We start from the raw sequence: 13,918 nt of genomic DNA, 5'->3' as shown, positions 1-13,918 counted from the left end.
TGCTTGGTTGCTGTAGTAAGCTTCCATTTTACTTGATTTTTTGAAACTTTAAGCTTACTATCACTTTTCCTGTTCCAGTGAATGGAATGAGTTTTCCGGCTTCGTTCCTCAACTCCACTTTAATGTTTTGAATATTGTTAGAAAGTATGGGCTTGTAATCCAGAATTGTAAATGTCTTGTGATGAATAGGTGTAACAGTGTTTATGCTGCCGTTTCCTAAACGCCTTTCGGTCTCAATGATTTTAATTACAGCAGCTCTCACGTCTCCAATAATTTGATATTCTATAACGTCTATGTAGACAAAGATTAATTGTGAGCCACAGGTTATATCAACTGGAAAATCACTTTGGTGTCTATTGAGAGTTTTGTGTGATTTGTATCCAATATGAATGTATCCATCATGCGAGTTGTCTTTTATACCCTTGAAGCCGAGAATACTTGGAACTTCTTCGTTTTCAAATGAAAAACCCTCATTCGCTCCGAATTGTAAAACCAATTTATGAGTAATTTTGTCAAAATTAAAATCAAATTGTTTAAACTGAGCAATTCGTCTAAGTTCATCCATTAGTTGATCCAAGCTACTGTAAATGCCTTTGCGAATTTTTCTGAGGTGTCCACTGCGATTATTTGAGGCGTCGAGTTCCACTCCCGAGTTTTTATAAACGACTAACCCGTTTGAATTGACGTTGTTGATGTTTGATGGGAAGGATATTGAAGTGAAGCTACTTGCCATTCTCCATCCAAAATAAGTGGTTGAGATAACTGGTTACGGAATTTTGCCATTGTGTTTTCACCAAAAACTTCCATTGATGCGTTGGATATTAGGTCGATTGTGAATTCTTTGGCGGGATTCATTTTATTCATCTGCAGTAACTAACACGTTTACTTGGACTAATTCCGGTTCGTAAAATTTACCTTCAATTATAACGTTGTTTGCATCTATAAGATTGTACGTTGGTGGACTCACGGTAGCAATTTTGAATATCGTAAAAACTTCGTCTGTATAATTTTGTTTATAACCTTTTCTGAATTTTTCGTCGTGCTTTGCAATCCTAACAAGGTCTCCTTTTTCGTATTTTGGTTTGTACTTTGTTGTGTTGATTGCTAATGATATTAAAATTGGTTCATGTTTTTTGAAAACTTTATTAGGTGCTAAATGGGTTACCCGGTTAACACGACTGTTTATAGTATTTACAAACTTGGGTAAATCTTCAATATATGTCCAAGTCCACTTTTCTTCCAAATATTTGTAAATGATGTTTTTAAGCGATCGAATGTTCCTCTCTGCAAATGCCGACTTGGTTTCGCTTTCTGTTGTATATAAATGAATTCCTTTCTTTTCACAAAACTTTTTGAAATCTCCTTTGAACTCTGATCCCTTGTCTGTCCATACTTTTTCTGGTTGTTTCTTCTTGATCATTTTTTTGAACGCTTCAACAGCATCTTTTGCACATAAAGTTTTCATTGGTTGAACTCGTAAGTAACGTGATAAAACATCCACAGCCACTAACAAGTATTTTACACCGTTGTTGTGTTGGGCAACTTTATCCATATACGCAACATCGACAGACCAGATTTCATTTATTCTATATGCAACAGCTTTCAGTCTGGGAAAACTTTTCCGGAATTGTCTGTATTTTGTGTACGGGGCTTTCGACTGAAGATAGCGAACAATTTTGTCTCTGGTGAAACCGCTAGCCTTCTTCAAGTTAGCAATGCTACCAAATGCAGCACTGCCTTTAGTGTACAATTTGTCTAACTGTTTAACTTGATAAGAAGTAATTCTCCCAGGGGCTGGTTGGTTTGATTTCTTTTTCTGCCTCTTCAAAGTTTCTCTGGTCGTTGTCAGAAGCTTTTGTTTTCTTTCGCTGGGATTTTGAAGCAACTTCTTTGTCCGACTCATATTCCAAAAATTGCAGTCTCTCTTCAGATGATAAATTTAGAAACTTTTTGGCGTATGTGTTACAAGTCAAATGCGAACCAATATCGAGATGCGTTAATACACTGAATTGTTCGAAAGATAGTTTGCAAGTGGTTTGCTGTAGATTGTAAAGAAACGTAGCAGCAAGAACTTCTGTATTTGTACCATTAATAAGCAATCTCTTTGATGAGTCCAAGGAAACAGAATCTGATTCCTCTATTATGTCCAGTATTGTATTCGCTCTTTCAAACTTTATCCCCTTCAAGATTCTAATATCATTCAGCACTCCCTTTTTGATAGTCGATGTGTTGACTGTCGAAAATGATTTCGCCATAGACTCGTTTATTGTACTTCTATCATCCACTGAAGCGTCAGTTTGTTGTTCTGCATCCTGTTGCGAGGCAGAAGGAGCTGATGGTGACTTGTTTCTCTTGAGAAGTGATATCTGCTTGGTTGGATTGTGAATATTTTTGTTGCTGAGTAATTGAGAGACATGAGGTTGTTCTCTTGTATACATCTGTTTAGGTATTAACACAAACTCTTCAGTATGCATTTTGTTCTAGATATTCAATGCAGGGTAATGCTATGAGTTGAATGAGATTGTTGCCCGAGGGAGATCGAATTATTTTCAACCGTTCAGTTTTCCCTACTTTCCTGTTCGAAAGTTGACGCAGAGTTTTTTCAAATTTTTTTAGTTCTTTTTTATTGACTGGAACAACTCCAGAGAGTACGTTCATCACACAGTCACTCAGAAACCAAATGAAGTCGCCGTCTTTAAGTAACTCGGGTTCAATGTTGGAGTTCTTGTTTGTGCTATTTGCCCATTGCGTGAGCATAAGCAAATGTTTCCTTTTCATTCGTAATTGGTGTAACAACGGCTTCCTCCGAAGGAATGTAAAAAATTGAAGGATTAGGTCCAATAATATGTGACGCAAATCGTAAACCCTGACTGGTTTTGGGATCGAGATCAATAATAAAATGTCCAAAGGGCTCCGCAGTTGCTAGTTTGTATGCTTCTTTTATCAGTTGGAGACAATTCAACTGTTTTCCAAGATATTCAATTTGTTGAATGTCACGAAGCGACTTGAATAATATTATGTGTGTTGTATTCAGATCAATGGTTCTGGACCATTTGCTTTGATGGAACAAATTATGCTTGACGTATATAACATGTAATTTGCGATGACGTCCTGAGGTAGCTATTTTTACAAATTCTTTATCGTTGAAGATTTGTTCACATGAATCGTCATAGATAAGCAGACAATGTGATAGATTTTTTGTTATATCAAAGCCTGAGTATTTTAGAAACTCAATCCCTGGTATAACTTGTTGCATACCTTTGAAAAGTGGTTGGAACTCTTTGTAAAAATAATAAATTTTCTCAAAACGTGGATAAAAGGTCGAACCTTTTAGCATTCGAAACAAGAGTTCTGTTTTACCACAACCACTTGGTCCTACAATTGACATGAATACCCTGTCATGTGTAAGAATAATTTTGTTCATAGTTTGGGATTAGGTAAAATGTAACCAACTAAACTCGATAAGAGAGCAATCCAAATTGATTTCTCTTCACAGCTTTCTGATAATAGAAAGAGCATAGAGAAGCAAAGAATGATCATTAACACAATGATACTAACTTGAACAAAAAATATTACTTCGGACCTTGGCACTGTTGAATTTGAACAACAACGCCATGGGGGCCTCTCCTTGTTGTTCACATCAAAGACTAAATTATTGATACCGGCGTCAGCCTCGTCTCTTTGATTCATTGGAGAAAAATAATTAATTCAAAAGTGAATTGAAACAAGGATGATATAAAATGTTAATTTTTGAATTATTTACTGGGCAACTGTTTCATGTACCAGAACTCAAACAAATTGAAACCTTTAATATGACTTTTTATCTCTAGTTTATAACAAACGGTTGATGAGTCATTTTCGTCGAACGATGGTTGGCTGAAGACTTTTTCAACTGCGGGGTGCTCCAAGACATATAATCGCAACTCATTCGGCATCTCACTTAGTGATAGCTCACGTTCTGGTGGTGTTTCCTTCAATCTAAATTGAGGAATTTTTTTGTCCGCCCATTGCTTCCAACGTGGGATTCGCTGCTCTTTGGGGTACTGCATAGGTTTCTGGTGTGTTTTGTTCATAGCCATAATTGAACTGATTCCGATGTTCTCGAGCTCTCTGTTTATTTTTTACGTACAGTTGGAAGTGATAGAAATTATCTATCATGGGCAGGAAAGCCCTAAAGCTGTCTAGTCGGGAGAAAGAGTAATGGATGAAAAATAACGTTTTGCTGCTGCGCTATAAAGCGAGTTGTAACGCGGTTGTTGTGCTGTGTTTGGTTTATTGTTGAGATTGTTCGCTCGGTTCTGTTGATCACTTGAAAAATTATTCTGTATTGGTGGAGAGGGATCCTGAACTCTGTTGAATATTACAATGGGCTGATCGTCAAGTGGAGTCAAGCAAGTGAATATCTTCAAGTTGTCTGACAGATAAGTTGTTAAAGTTGCCGTGTCTTCTCTGTGCATCACTTTGTGTCCACTGTGAGAATATTCTAGCTTTACGTTCCGCGCAGTGATTTGATAATTGATCGTTTGTTAAACGAAAGTTTGAATGAAGATAATAGGAGGGAACTTGTTCTTCTGATATTATCTCTGAGATTCGGGGGCAATTCAGATCTTCCAGATTATAAACAGTTTTTTCTAAAAGCTTACTGAGGAGCTCACACTTTTCAATGCCTTTGGCAAAAAAGATTTTCCGTGTGAATCGGAAACTGAAACTCAGACAGATTGTTTTCAAATCACAGTAAGGTATATCACCTTCGTCCCAATCAAGACCGTGTAGGTTATTGGTCAGCCAAATAACAGTTTGTCTATCGTGTGCGGGTAAATCAGCGAATTTAAGCGGCGGTTTGAAAAATATTGTATCGTTGTAACTGGAACACAAACTGAGTTCTTTAATAATAAATCCAAGTGACTTGAGGTTGAAACCTTCGAGATCGAGGACAATAATATTTGTGGTTTTGCTGCCAAAATTTTCTAACATTCCAATTCACGAAACAATTGTGAATAAAAAATTTTCACTAATAGAATGAATAATATTCCTGTCAGGTGTCCAAAAAGACAATTGTTTACTGGTGAGTAACGGAAAGCGTAAACATATCCAGGGCCTTTGTTTCGGCAATCTTTTATAAATCCAGCGGCGTCATGCAGTGCAGCATGAAGTCGTAGCACTTTGCTTCGTTTCAATAAGGGATCTAGTCTTGAATTATCAATTCCAATGAAACCACCATATGGTCTAAATTTAAGTGCTATTTCTCCGTCAACTTCTGGATCTAACAAAGAACAAGCAGCTACGAAATATAATTGTCGATAAGATATGTGTGTAAAATTTATGTTACCTCTCAGTGATAAAACTTTCTCATGAATGAGCTTGATATCTTTTGTTTCTATTGTGTTCATTATTTACTGTTTACTGAACGTGAGCGTTTAGAGTTTTTGTTTATAAATCTTTCAATTCTGATTGGTTGTCAACTTGAATAATAAATCAAGCACTGTGATTGGTCAGTTTATTTTGGAAAGTTTTGTGACCCTGAACGTGTTTGGGCATGATCCGATGACTCTCCAATTAATATATCAGTATTGATTTCATATATCTACTAACAGGTTAGTTGTTTTACTGTTGTTTTCACCAATTTGTATGCATTTACGGACATAAGTGATTATGACCATAATTGCGTACATACTTAGGTGAAAACTTGTTTTTCTTGTACAACTGGGTTTTTTATCATTGAGTATGTAATGTATGTATGTGTGTATATTTGTATGTGTATGTATGTATGTATGATTGTATTTATGTAAGTATGTATGAATGTTTGTATGAAATTATGTAAGTTTGTATATATGTATTTATATATGTACATACGAATGAATGACTGAATTAATGAATGTTTATGTTACATAAGTACCTATGCTTGTATAGGTGTTTTGTGAGTGTGTGTAGGTGTGTGAGTATGTATGTGTGCAAAGCAAGATAGCGCAGTGCTAGCGCGCTGGGCCCATAACCAGAGGTTGGTAGATCGAAACTATCTCTTGCTAAAAAGACAATTTTATGATGGGGATATGTATTGGAGAGAAAACAATTGAGAAAACAATTTTGGACCCAAGTTTTACAAGTGTCCACACCCCTTAGGGGAAAAATTTCAAATTGAAAAAAAAATCGACTTTGAACACTTTTTATCATTCACAAAACATGTTTCACAACATTTAACGTCTATTAGAGACAAAAAATTGAGAAAAAATTTTTGGACCCCATTTTTCAAAAATTTTACAAGTGTCGACACACCTTAGGGCAAAAATTTCAAAATTGAAAAAAACGACTTTGAACACTTTTTATCATTCACAAAACATGTTTCACAACATTTGACGTCTATTAGAGACAAAAAATCGAGAAAAAATATTTGGACCCCATTTTTCAAAAAATTTTACAAGTGTCGACACCCCTTAGGGCAAAAATTTCAAAATTGAAAAAATCGACTTTGAACACTTTTTATCATTCACAAAACATGTTTCACAACATTTAACGACTATTAGAGACCAAAAAACGCAGAAAATTTTTGGGCCTCATTTTTCAAAAAATTTTACAAGTGTCGACACCCCTTAAGGGCAAAAATTTCAAAATTGAAAAAATCGACTTTGAACACTTTTTATCATTCACAAAACATGTTTCACAACATTTAATGTCTATTAGAGACAAAAAATTGAGAAAAAATATTTGGACCCCATTTTTCAAAAAATTTTACAAGTTATTGTCCCCCTATGGGACAAAAATTTCAATTTTCGAAAAAGGTGTTTCCGACTACTTTTTTTACTCACAGAACATGTTTCAAACTAGTTAACATCTGTTAGAGACAAAAACAACAAACTGAACATATTACAACCAACCGAAAAGTGAAACACATTTTTTTCAGAAAAAAAAATAGGAGCTGACCAGAACCACAACGGTGGGGGACTCTATGTATTAAGATAGGGAATGCAGAAATTGTCCCCCTAGGGGGGACACTTAGGGGGATGTTTACTGCGAATTTGCGGTAAATGTCCCCCTAAGTGTCCCCCCCTAGGGGGACAATTTCTGCATTCCCTATCTTAATACATAGTGTCCCCCCCCCCGTTGAGGTTCTAGTCAGCTTTTTATACTACTTACATGGTGAGGTCAAGATCAGCCCTGCTGATGCTGCGCGTCAAAAAAAAACATTTAATTGTTCATATGGTTGCGAAATAGCTCATTTTTTTTAAAAAAAACAGTCAAAGTGCGCTTGTCACTTTGAATTCAACTCGATAGGTTCAGACTATCGAGTTGAAATTTGAGAAAAACTAGCAATATTATAATAAATTATAAATCTAGAAGACTCTTAAAGCCAGCCCAACGAGCACAACTTTTTGAGCGTACGAAGAATTGTTCCGCAGTTTTTAGGTGTCTGCTTCCAGCAAATTGGGCTAAAATTCAAGCAAAGAAAATGAGCTAAAAAAGCATATTTCGTCACATTTTTGACACAAAAATGAAGTTTGAAAATTTAGCACAAATTCTAGCCACAAAAATCGAATCGATAAACTCAGCGAACCCTCTCTTTCTTTTAAGATAGTAGCAAAAACATTACTGTTGAAAATGTTAACATTAATTAGCAAAAATTGACAAATTTGGAATAAAATTTACGGAAAACTTGAAAAAGCAAAGTAATTCGACCGAATGTTCGGAAATCTTAAAATATCGATAACTCGCTGTAAAAAGCGAAATTCAAAAAAATCCTTTTAATTCCATATTCCGCACTGGACAGGCTTTTAATGATACCAATGACAACTCTACAATGAATATATCGATTGGTCAAAATTGACTGAACAAAAAAATCCATTTGAGTATAAAGTTCCTCCCCGAGAGTCAATTGTCTACCGCAGGACATGAACAGAGTATATGTCATCACGCAGAAAACCAATTTTTCTTGAACAATTGGGCGAGTATTTGTATTTTTTATACTGCCAACCCCTTGTCGCATTATGGACTAGAATATGTCAATGAACTAAAATGTCATCAAAATTTGTCAAAAGTTATAACTCAAGGCCAATTATGTCATGGTCGTGGTTACTGTGGTCGTGGCTACTGCGGCTACCGTGGCTTCTGTGGCGTATTTTTTGTCAAATTTGATGAAATTTTGATATCTAACGGCATGAACCCCTTCCCCTCGGCCCCTGGCAATAAAGTCAAATTGATTGCAACATACCTACGGTTTTTTGTATTGGCAAGGTTGTCAAGTTAAAAAGAGCATTAATTAATCAAGAACAAGAGTTTGAATAGTTAAATTTTTTCCTGGAAGGTGACAGCGGTGGTCCTGTAATTCTGAGAGACAGAAAAGGAAGGCCGTTGTGTCTGTATGGAGTAGTGAGTTTTGGTCCACCTGGCATGTGTGCAGACCCATCCAGACCATCAGCTGCAACAAGAGTGGCACCCTACATCAAATTCATTTACTCCCAAAATGGCTTCAAAGGGGCGCATGCAGTGAGAGTTGACAGAGGAGAATTTGATGATTATAATTTATTAACTATAAAAACGTCATTTGGTTATTCTATCTTGCGTAAGGGTTCATTTTGGGCTTTTTGTGCTATTGTGATTACTAGAATGCTTTGCTTCAATTTTTAGGTTCTATTTGTTCATCATTACGTACGAATCAAAACTTGAGGTTTCAAATGAGAAATAATATTTCTCAGAGTATTCCCTTGAAACTAATAGTGCAATAAGCCTGAAATTTGCTTGTATATAAATGCCTAAAAATTCTGCCGAGTATGTAGTGATGAATGGTGAATTTACATTTGTGAGCTATTGTTATTATAAATTCATTTGGCTTCAAACTTATTTACTTCATATTTTGCTTCAAATTTATGTACTCAATGTGTATCAAATGTGTGTAGCAATAGTTCAAGAACTAATCCACAAAAATCTCGACGCTGTATAGTCATATAATTTGTTTTGAATTTTTCTTCTATGAGAGCTCCGATTATAAGTATACTCGAGGGGAAGAGGAAATCCTGCATCCGCCAATCGTTAACTTTAACTCACAAAAGTTACTGATTTTCACTGGAATTTTCACTCTGATTATTCTGAACAGTTCTGTTTTTGTTTCTTGGCTCAATGGCTAACGTTTTTGATGTAAATATGCTCTTTAAGTTTTGATTAATTGCTCACAATCTAAGTTTGTAGCAATTATAATAGTCCTGTGATCTTGATTTTTTCGTCTGCTCCATTTGAATTTTCGTCCACAAAAACGGGATAAACAGGTAGCGCTCGCAGGGCAATCAGTTCTCTTAGAGTTTTTTGCATTTTTGAGATAATTTTGCATCTGTGAGTTGTTGTGAGCAAAAACATATTTTGCTTCAAATTTATGTACTTCATGTTTTGCTTCAAATTTATGTACCCAATGTATATCAAATGTGCTTTGCAATAATTCAAGAACTAATCCACAAAAAAACTCGAGGCTTTTTAGTGATATAATTTGTTTTGAATTTTTCTCCTTCAAGTGCTGCAATTATAAGAATACTCGAGTTGAAAGTAAAGTCCTGCACTCGCACCGAAAATAAACATTACCTTTAACACATCTAATTTTACTGATTTTACACTGGAATAATACTGAACATTCTAAACAGTTGTTAGGTTTTTTTGTCTATGCTCGAAGACTAATTTTTTGTTTCAGTACTGATTAATTGCTCTCAAACGAAGTTTAAAACAATTATATTAGTCATGTGATTGTTTTGCGATTTTTTGCGTCAATTTTTCTTCTGACCCATTTGACTATTCGTCCTCAAAAACTGGATAAACAGGTAGCGCTGGGAGGGCATTAAGTGGCTGAGCACCTCTCCTGGAGCCTTTCGACTTGCTAGTTTCTAAGTATGCGATTAACCAGAACTAAATTGAGGATAATTTTTCAGGGTCTTAAGAGTGTTTCTTAATCTTAAATTTTGACCCCCTCAATGGCTTAACCGTTCCCCCCAACGCTAAACCTCTAATCTGCTCAACCACCCCCCCCCCCCCCAATGCTATCATCACTGGAGCCCAGCTGGGTACTGCCGAAGTCAACCGCTCGCGCGAAATTTGTCGGTTATGTTCCTACACTCTTATTAATAGCCGCACAGCGATAGCTTGGGCTATTATTGGCCTTCTCCTGGTTTTTACAATTTGAAGAGGAGTAATGAGATTCTACATGTTTCAGTTTTACGCAGAAAGCAAGTTTGTTCATGACTTGATTTTTGACTTCTCTCTGTTCGAGCATTTACCTACGTTTTTGATTGTTGACTTCTGTTTTCGAACATTGGACTTTAACAGTAGCTTCGTTTGTAATGTATAGTAATTAAGAAATGCTGGTAATGTTCAAGGTGAAGGGATCATTTTGAGATTCTATATTCCTAAATAAGTCACACATAATTATCTAAACTACACAGCACAACCCCCCCCCCCCCCCCCGCCTACCACAGCTACCCCCAACTACCCCAGCACTACCCACATCCCCAACCTATCTACCCACCCACACCACCTAGCTCCCCCCGCACCTAAAAAATTGTCGACATTTTTAAAACACTTTAATGAGGTTTGTTGGGCTACTTTTGTTATTTTTCTTTTGTATATTTTGATTTTCTGATTTCGGTAAGACTAGGTTAGAGATTATGATGCACGAAGATTCGTGTCGTTTCCGGTATTGTACCGGCTATGTTTTTTTTATTTCGTCGTCACGATTTTTGTTACGACCATATGACGTCACAAGTAGTTCTAATCAGCATTGGTTCATTCGTTCATGCAATTTCAACGAAGTGAGTGTGTGTGACGTCCTTTTGCGCTTTTAGTGGAGTGCGTTTTTTTGTTCATTAGCGTGATTAAATATCTGGTCACACTGGACTTACCTCACTCTCAAAAATGACTTCCTCACTTTGAAATTGACTTCTATTTACTTTAATTCAAGAGATAAGGTCAAATGGGTGTGTGTCACTCTAAATGAAGGCTATTTGAGAGCAGCAAAAAACTTATACATATTTTTTTATCAAAATATAACATATCAGCCTTCAATGAAAAGAAACAATTTTTGGTATGTCTTTTTTACTGTTTTTTGAGACTGCAGATCTCTGAAGCAATTGCGGCTATTTTCTGACAATCTGCCAGCTATGTTATTATAATATGCAGGATAAGTTTTAAAATAATCTGAGTAATCAACCAGGGAATAGCACTTGTAATTTCAGTGTTCTCAAAATCTGTGTGCGCGGCCCCAAGAAATAATACAGTTTCAGGTATCCCACACGAAGCCCACTTCCAGTTCAAACAAACCAGAGAAAGTAACAGGCCTAAATAGATGTCAACTGAGCCAATGACTATATGAGCTGAAATTGATTAGGGAAGTGAAGGGAAAGCAGAAAGAAGGAAATAAGTTGTCCGTTTTAATTGGCGAAAAAACTTTTTATTTCAGTACTGATTAATTGCTCTCAAACGAAGTTTGCAGCAATTATATTAGTCAAGTGGGTTTTTCTTGCGATTTTTAGCGTCAACAATTTTTCTCGGATTCATTTGACTTTTCGTCCTCAAAAACGGGATAAACAAAATCTAAGCTACATCTGTTCTAAAATTATCCACACCTGCCTGTAGTTCAAGAAAGATTCATCTAACGTGAGTCGGTTGATGTTTTAATTAATCTCGATGTTGAATGATTGCGTACCAACATTTTCTATCTAAAAGCAACAAAGCGCTGATAACTAACAAAAATCTTCCCTTAAGCATAATATGTTTTAATGTGATTTTTGAATAACTGTTCATAGTTCTGGTTCTTTCTTGAAGGCTTGCAACAATATTCTACTATTGACAGTTTCCATTGGCGTTCTGAAAGACATTTATTTGAAATTATCGAAAAACGTTGGCAATTATTTTTTGTTTGAATGGCTACGACACTTTCTCTTTGCACTTTTATATTTTGGCTTCTAACTGCGTCAGTTGTCGTGCCTGCAGCCGCGTATGAATTATTCTAAAAGATGACAGGTGTAATTCGCTTTCTGGCGTCATAGAGAGGTGAGGTGTTATTGAGCATATTTAGTGTCTTGCTTTAATATTAATATTTTCAATTTCTCTGAAACTACGAGTTGTGTGAAAAAAATTTGTGATTATTGCATATTTGATCAAATCATTTTGAGAGCAAGTTATTCCTCTTCTCCCATTGCATTGACGAGAAGATCAATAAAATAAATACAAAATTTATTTTACTGATGTGATTTTTTTTTTTGAAAAAAAAAACTGACGTTGGCATTTTTTCTTACTTTCTGATTTCGCCAGTTTTCGCTGTCCTTTTAGTAGTCGTCCGATTCATTCTGACTAATGATAGTTCTCTTAGCTTCATATTGAGAACTAAAAGAGCGCTTGCTCGGTCGTTACTTGATACCCAATGGATATATTGAAATGGTTTTTTTCTGTTATGAAATATTTGAGAACACTTTTAGAACACCTCTTTCTTATTTTTTATTTCAATTTGAAGTCTAGTCATTTCCAGAAAAGATCTTCGGTTTGTAACCAATGAGTTATGACTTGCACCATGCGCTTTCATAATTTTTTTGCGGTGGTGATTATTGGTTTTGGTTGTTGTCTTGTAACATGTTCCCTTTAATAACAGTGTCAATGATTTTCAAGCGAAGATTTCGAGCGAAGACAATGGAATGGGTTCTATATTAAGTAAACTAAAACAATTCGAATTTGAAATTATTTAGACTATTCGATTATTTGCTAATGATCTCATGGGCTTCAATTCTTTTTGATTTGTAAATTGTTTGAAACACTTAAAGTTTTGTTTTAACTGTTGTTATTTTGCAGTCCTCTCTCTGGCTTTATCTCAACAAAAGCAAACTTTTGGTTTTTCGGATGGTTGTTGTATGTTAAAAGCTATTAATTTTTATGGCTTTAAAATTATCTGGTATCAAGAAAATCAAATGTTAATTTTTCATTATCAATTTGCCTAATTGTTTTCTTTTTTTTTCGACTTGTTACCTGGTATCATGAAAAATAAATCTCATAAGGAAAAAAGAAATGGTAGAGTTTAGGTTTATCTGATCGTCTTTTTACTTTGTTACTAAGAGCTTGTAGTCAATTTAATTTCAGTTTTCGGGGGCGCTTTAATGCTTGATAGCATTATTTATTCCATTTAGTAGTTTTTGTTGATATCTGTTTTTTACTCAAATAACTATAATAGAATTTTTTCATTTTGCAGAAAATTAAGTAAAAAATGCATGAGTGGGGTCGGACCATTATGTCCGAAAGCACATTACCAAGCCTCTTTGTTGTGTTATAGGCATCAATGTTAGCAAGGATTCAAATACCAGTTAAATCGCACACACTATCATTATATTACAAAACATCTCGGGTCGGGCTGTCAACGCCATTCATCGCAAAATTATGCAAAATAAGCGGTGAATGCGGAAAATTTTGTATGATAAGCAGTGAGTGCGATGAGATTACATAAATCAGGCGGTGAATGCAGTCAAAAATAACATTTTTGCCTGGTACCGGTGAAATTACATCACCGGATTTTACAGCAGCTGAATTTAGTGGTGAAGTTACATAAATTCACCGCTTTGAAAAAAACGTCCAAATTATGTAAGATGAGCGGTAAAGGCGATGAAATTACATAAATTCACCCCTTAACTTAGTGGTGAACTTACATAATTTCACCGCTTAGAAAAAATGTTAAATTTGTGTGAGAACAGCAGTGAATGCGGTGAAATTAAATAAACTCACCAATTATAAAACGCCTGAAATTGACTTATATTCAACAAATTTAAGATACATTTATTAAAAGACGCACGGAAAATTTACCCACAAAAAATCAAACATCTTTTTGAAAATTTTTTTAAGTGCTGAATTTATGTAACTTCACCACTAGAGTAAGCGGTGAACTTACGAAAAATCACCACATTTCACTCAT

General features: G+C 35.4%; 1 protein-coding gene across 1 annotated transcript in view; it reads left to right on the top strand.

Annotated features, from left to right (window-relative positions):
• Nucleotides 1-13,320, top strand: part of LOC142344383 (acrosin-like) — a 69,764-nt gene extending 56,444 nt beyond the window's left edge. The window contains exons 3-4 of the mRNA XM_075395991.1: nucleotides 8,297-8,554; nucleotides 13,286-13,320. Coding sequence (XP_075252106.1) covers nucleotides 8,297-8,554; nucleotides 13,286-13,320 — 293 coding nt within the window. The remainder of the gene's footprint in view (nucleotides 1-8,296; nucleotides 8,555-13,285) is intronic.
• Nucleotides 13,321-13,918: the final 598 nt, after the last annotated feature.

The sequence above is a fragment of the Convolutriloba macropyga genome, chromosome 1 (assembly GCF_964194025.1).
Source record: "Convolutriloba macropyga chromosome 1, txConMacr16.3, whole genome shotgun sequence".
In the NCBI taxonomy this organism is placed as follows: domain Eukaryota; kingdom Metazoa; phylum Xenacoelomorpha; order Acoela; family Convolutidae; genus Convolutriloba; species Convolutriloba macropyga.
Note: the sequence above shows the minus strand (reverse complement) of the source record. Positions and strands in the feature narration are given on the sequence as shown.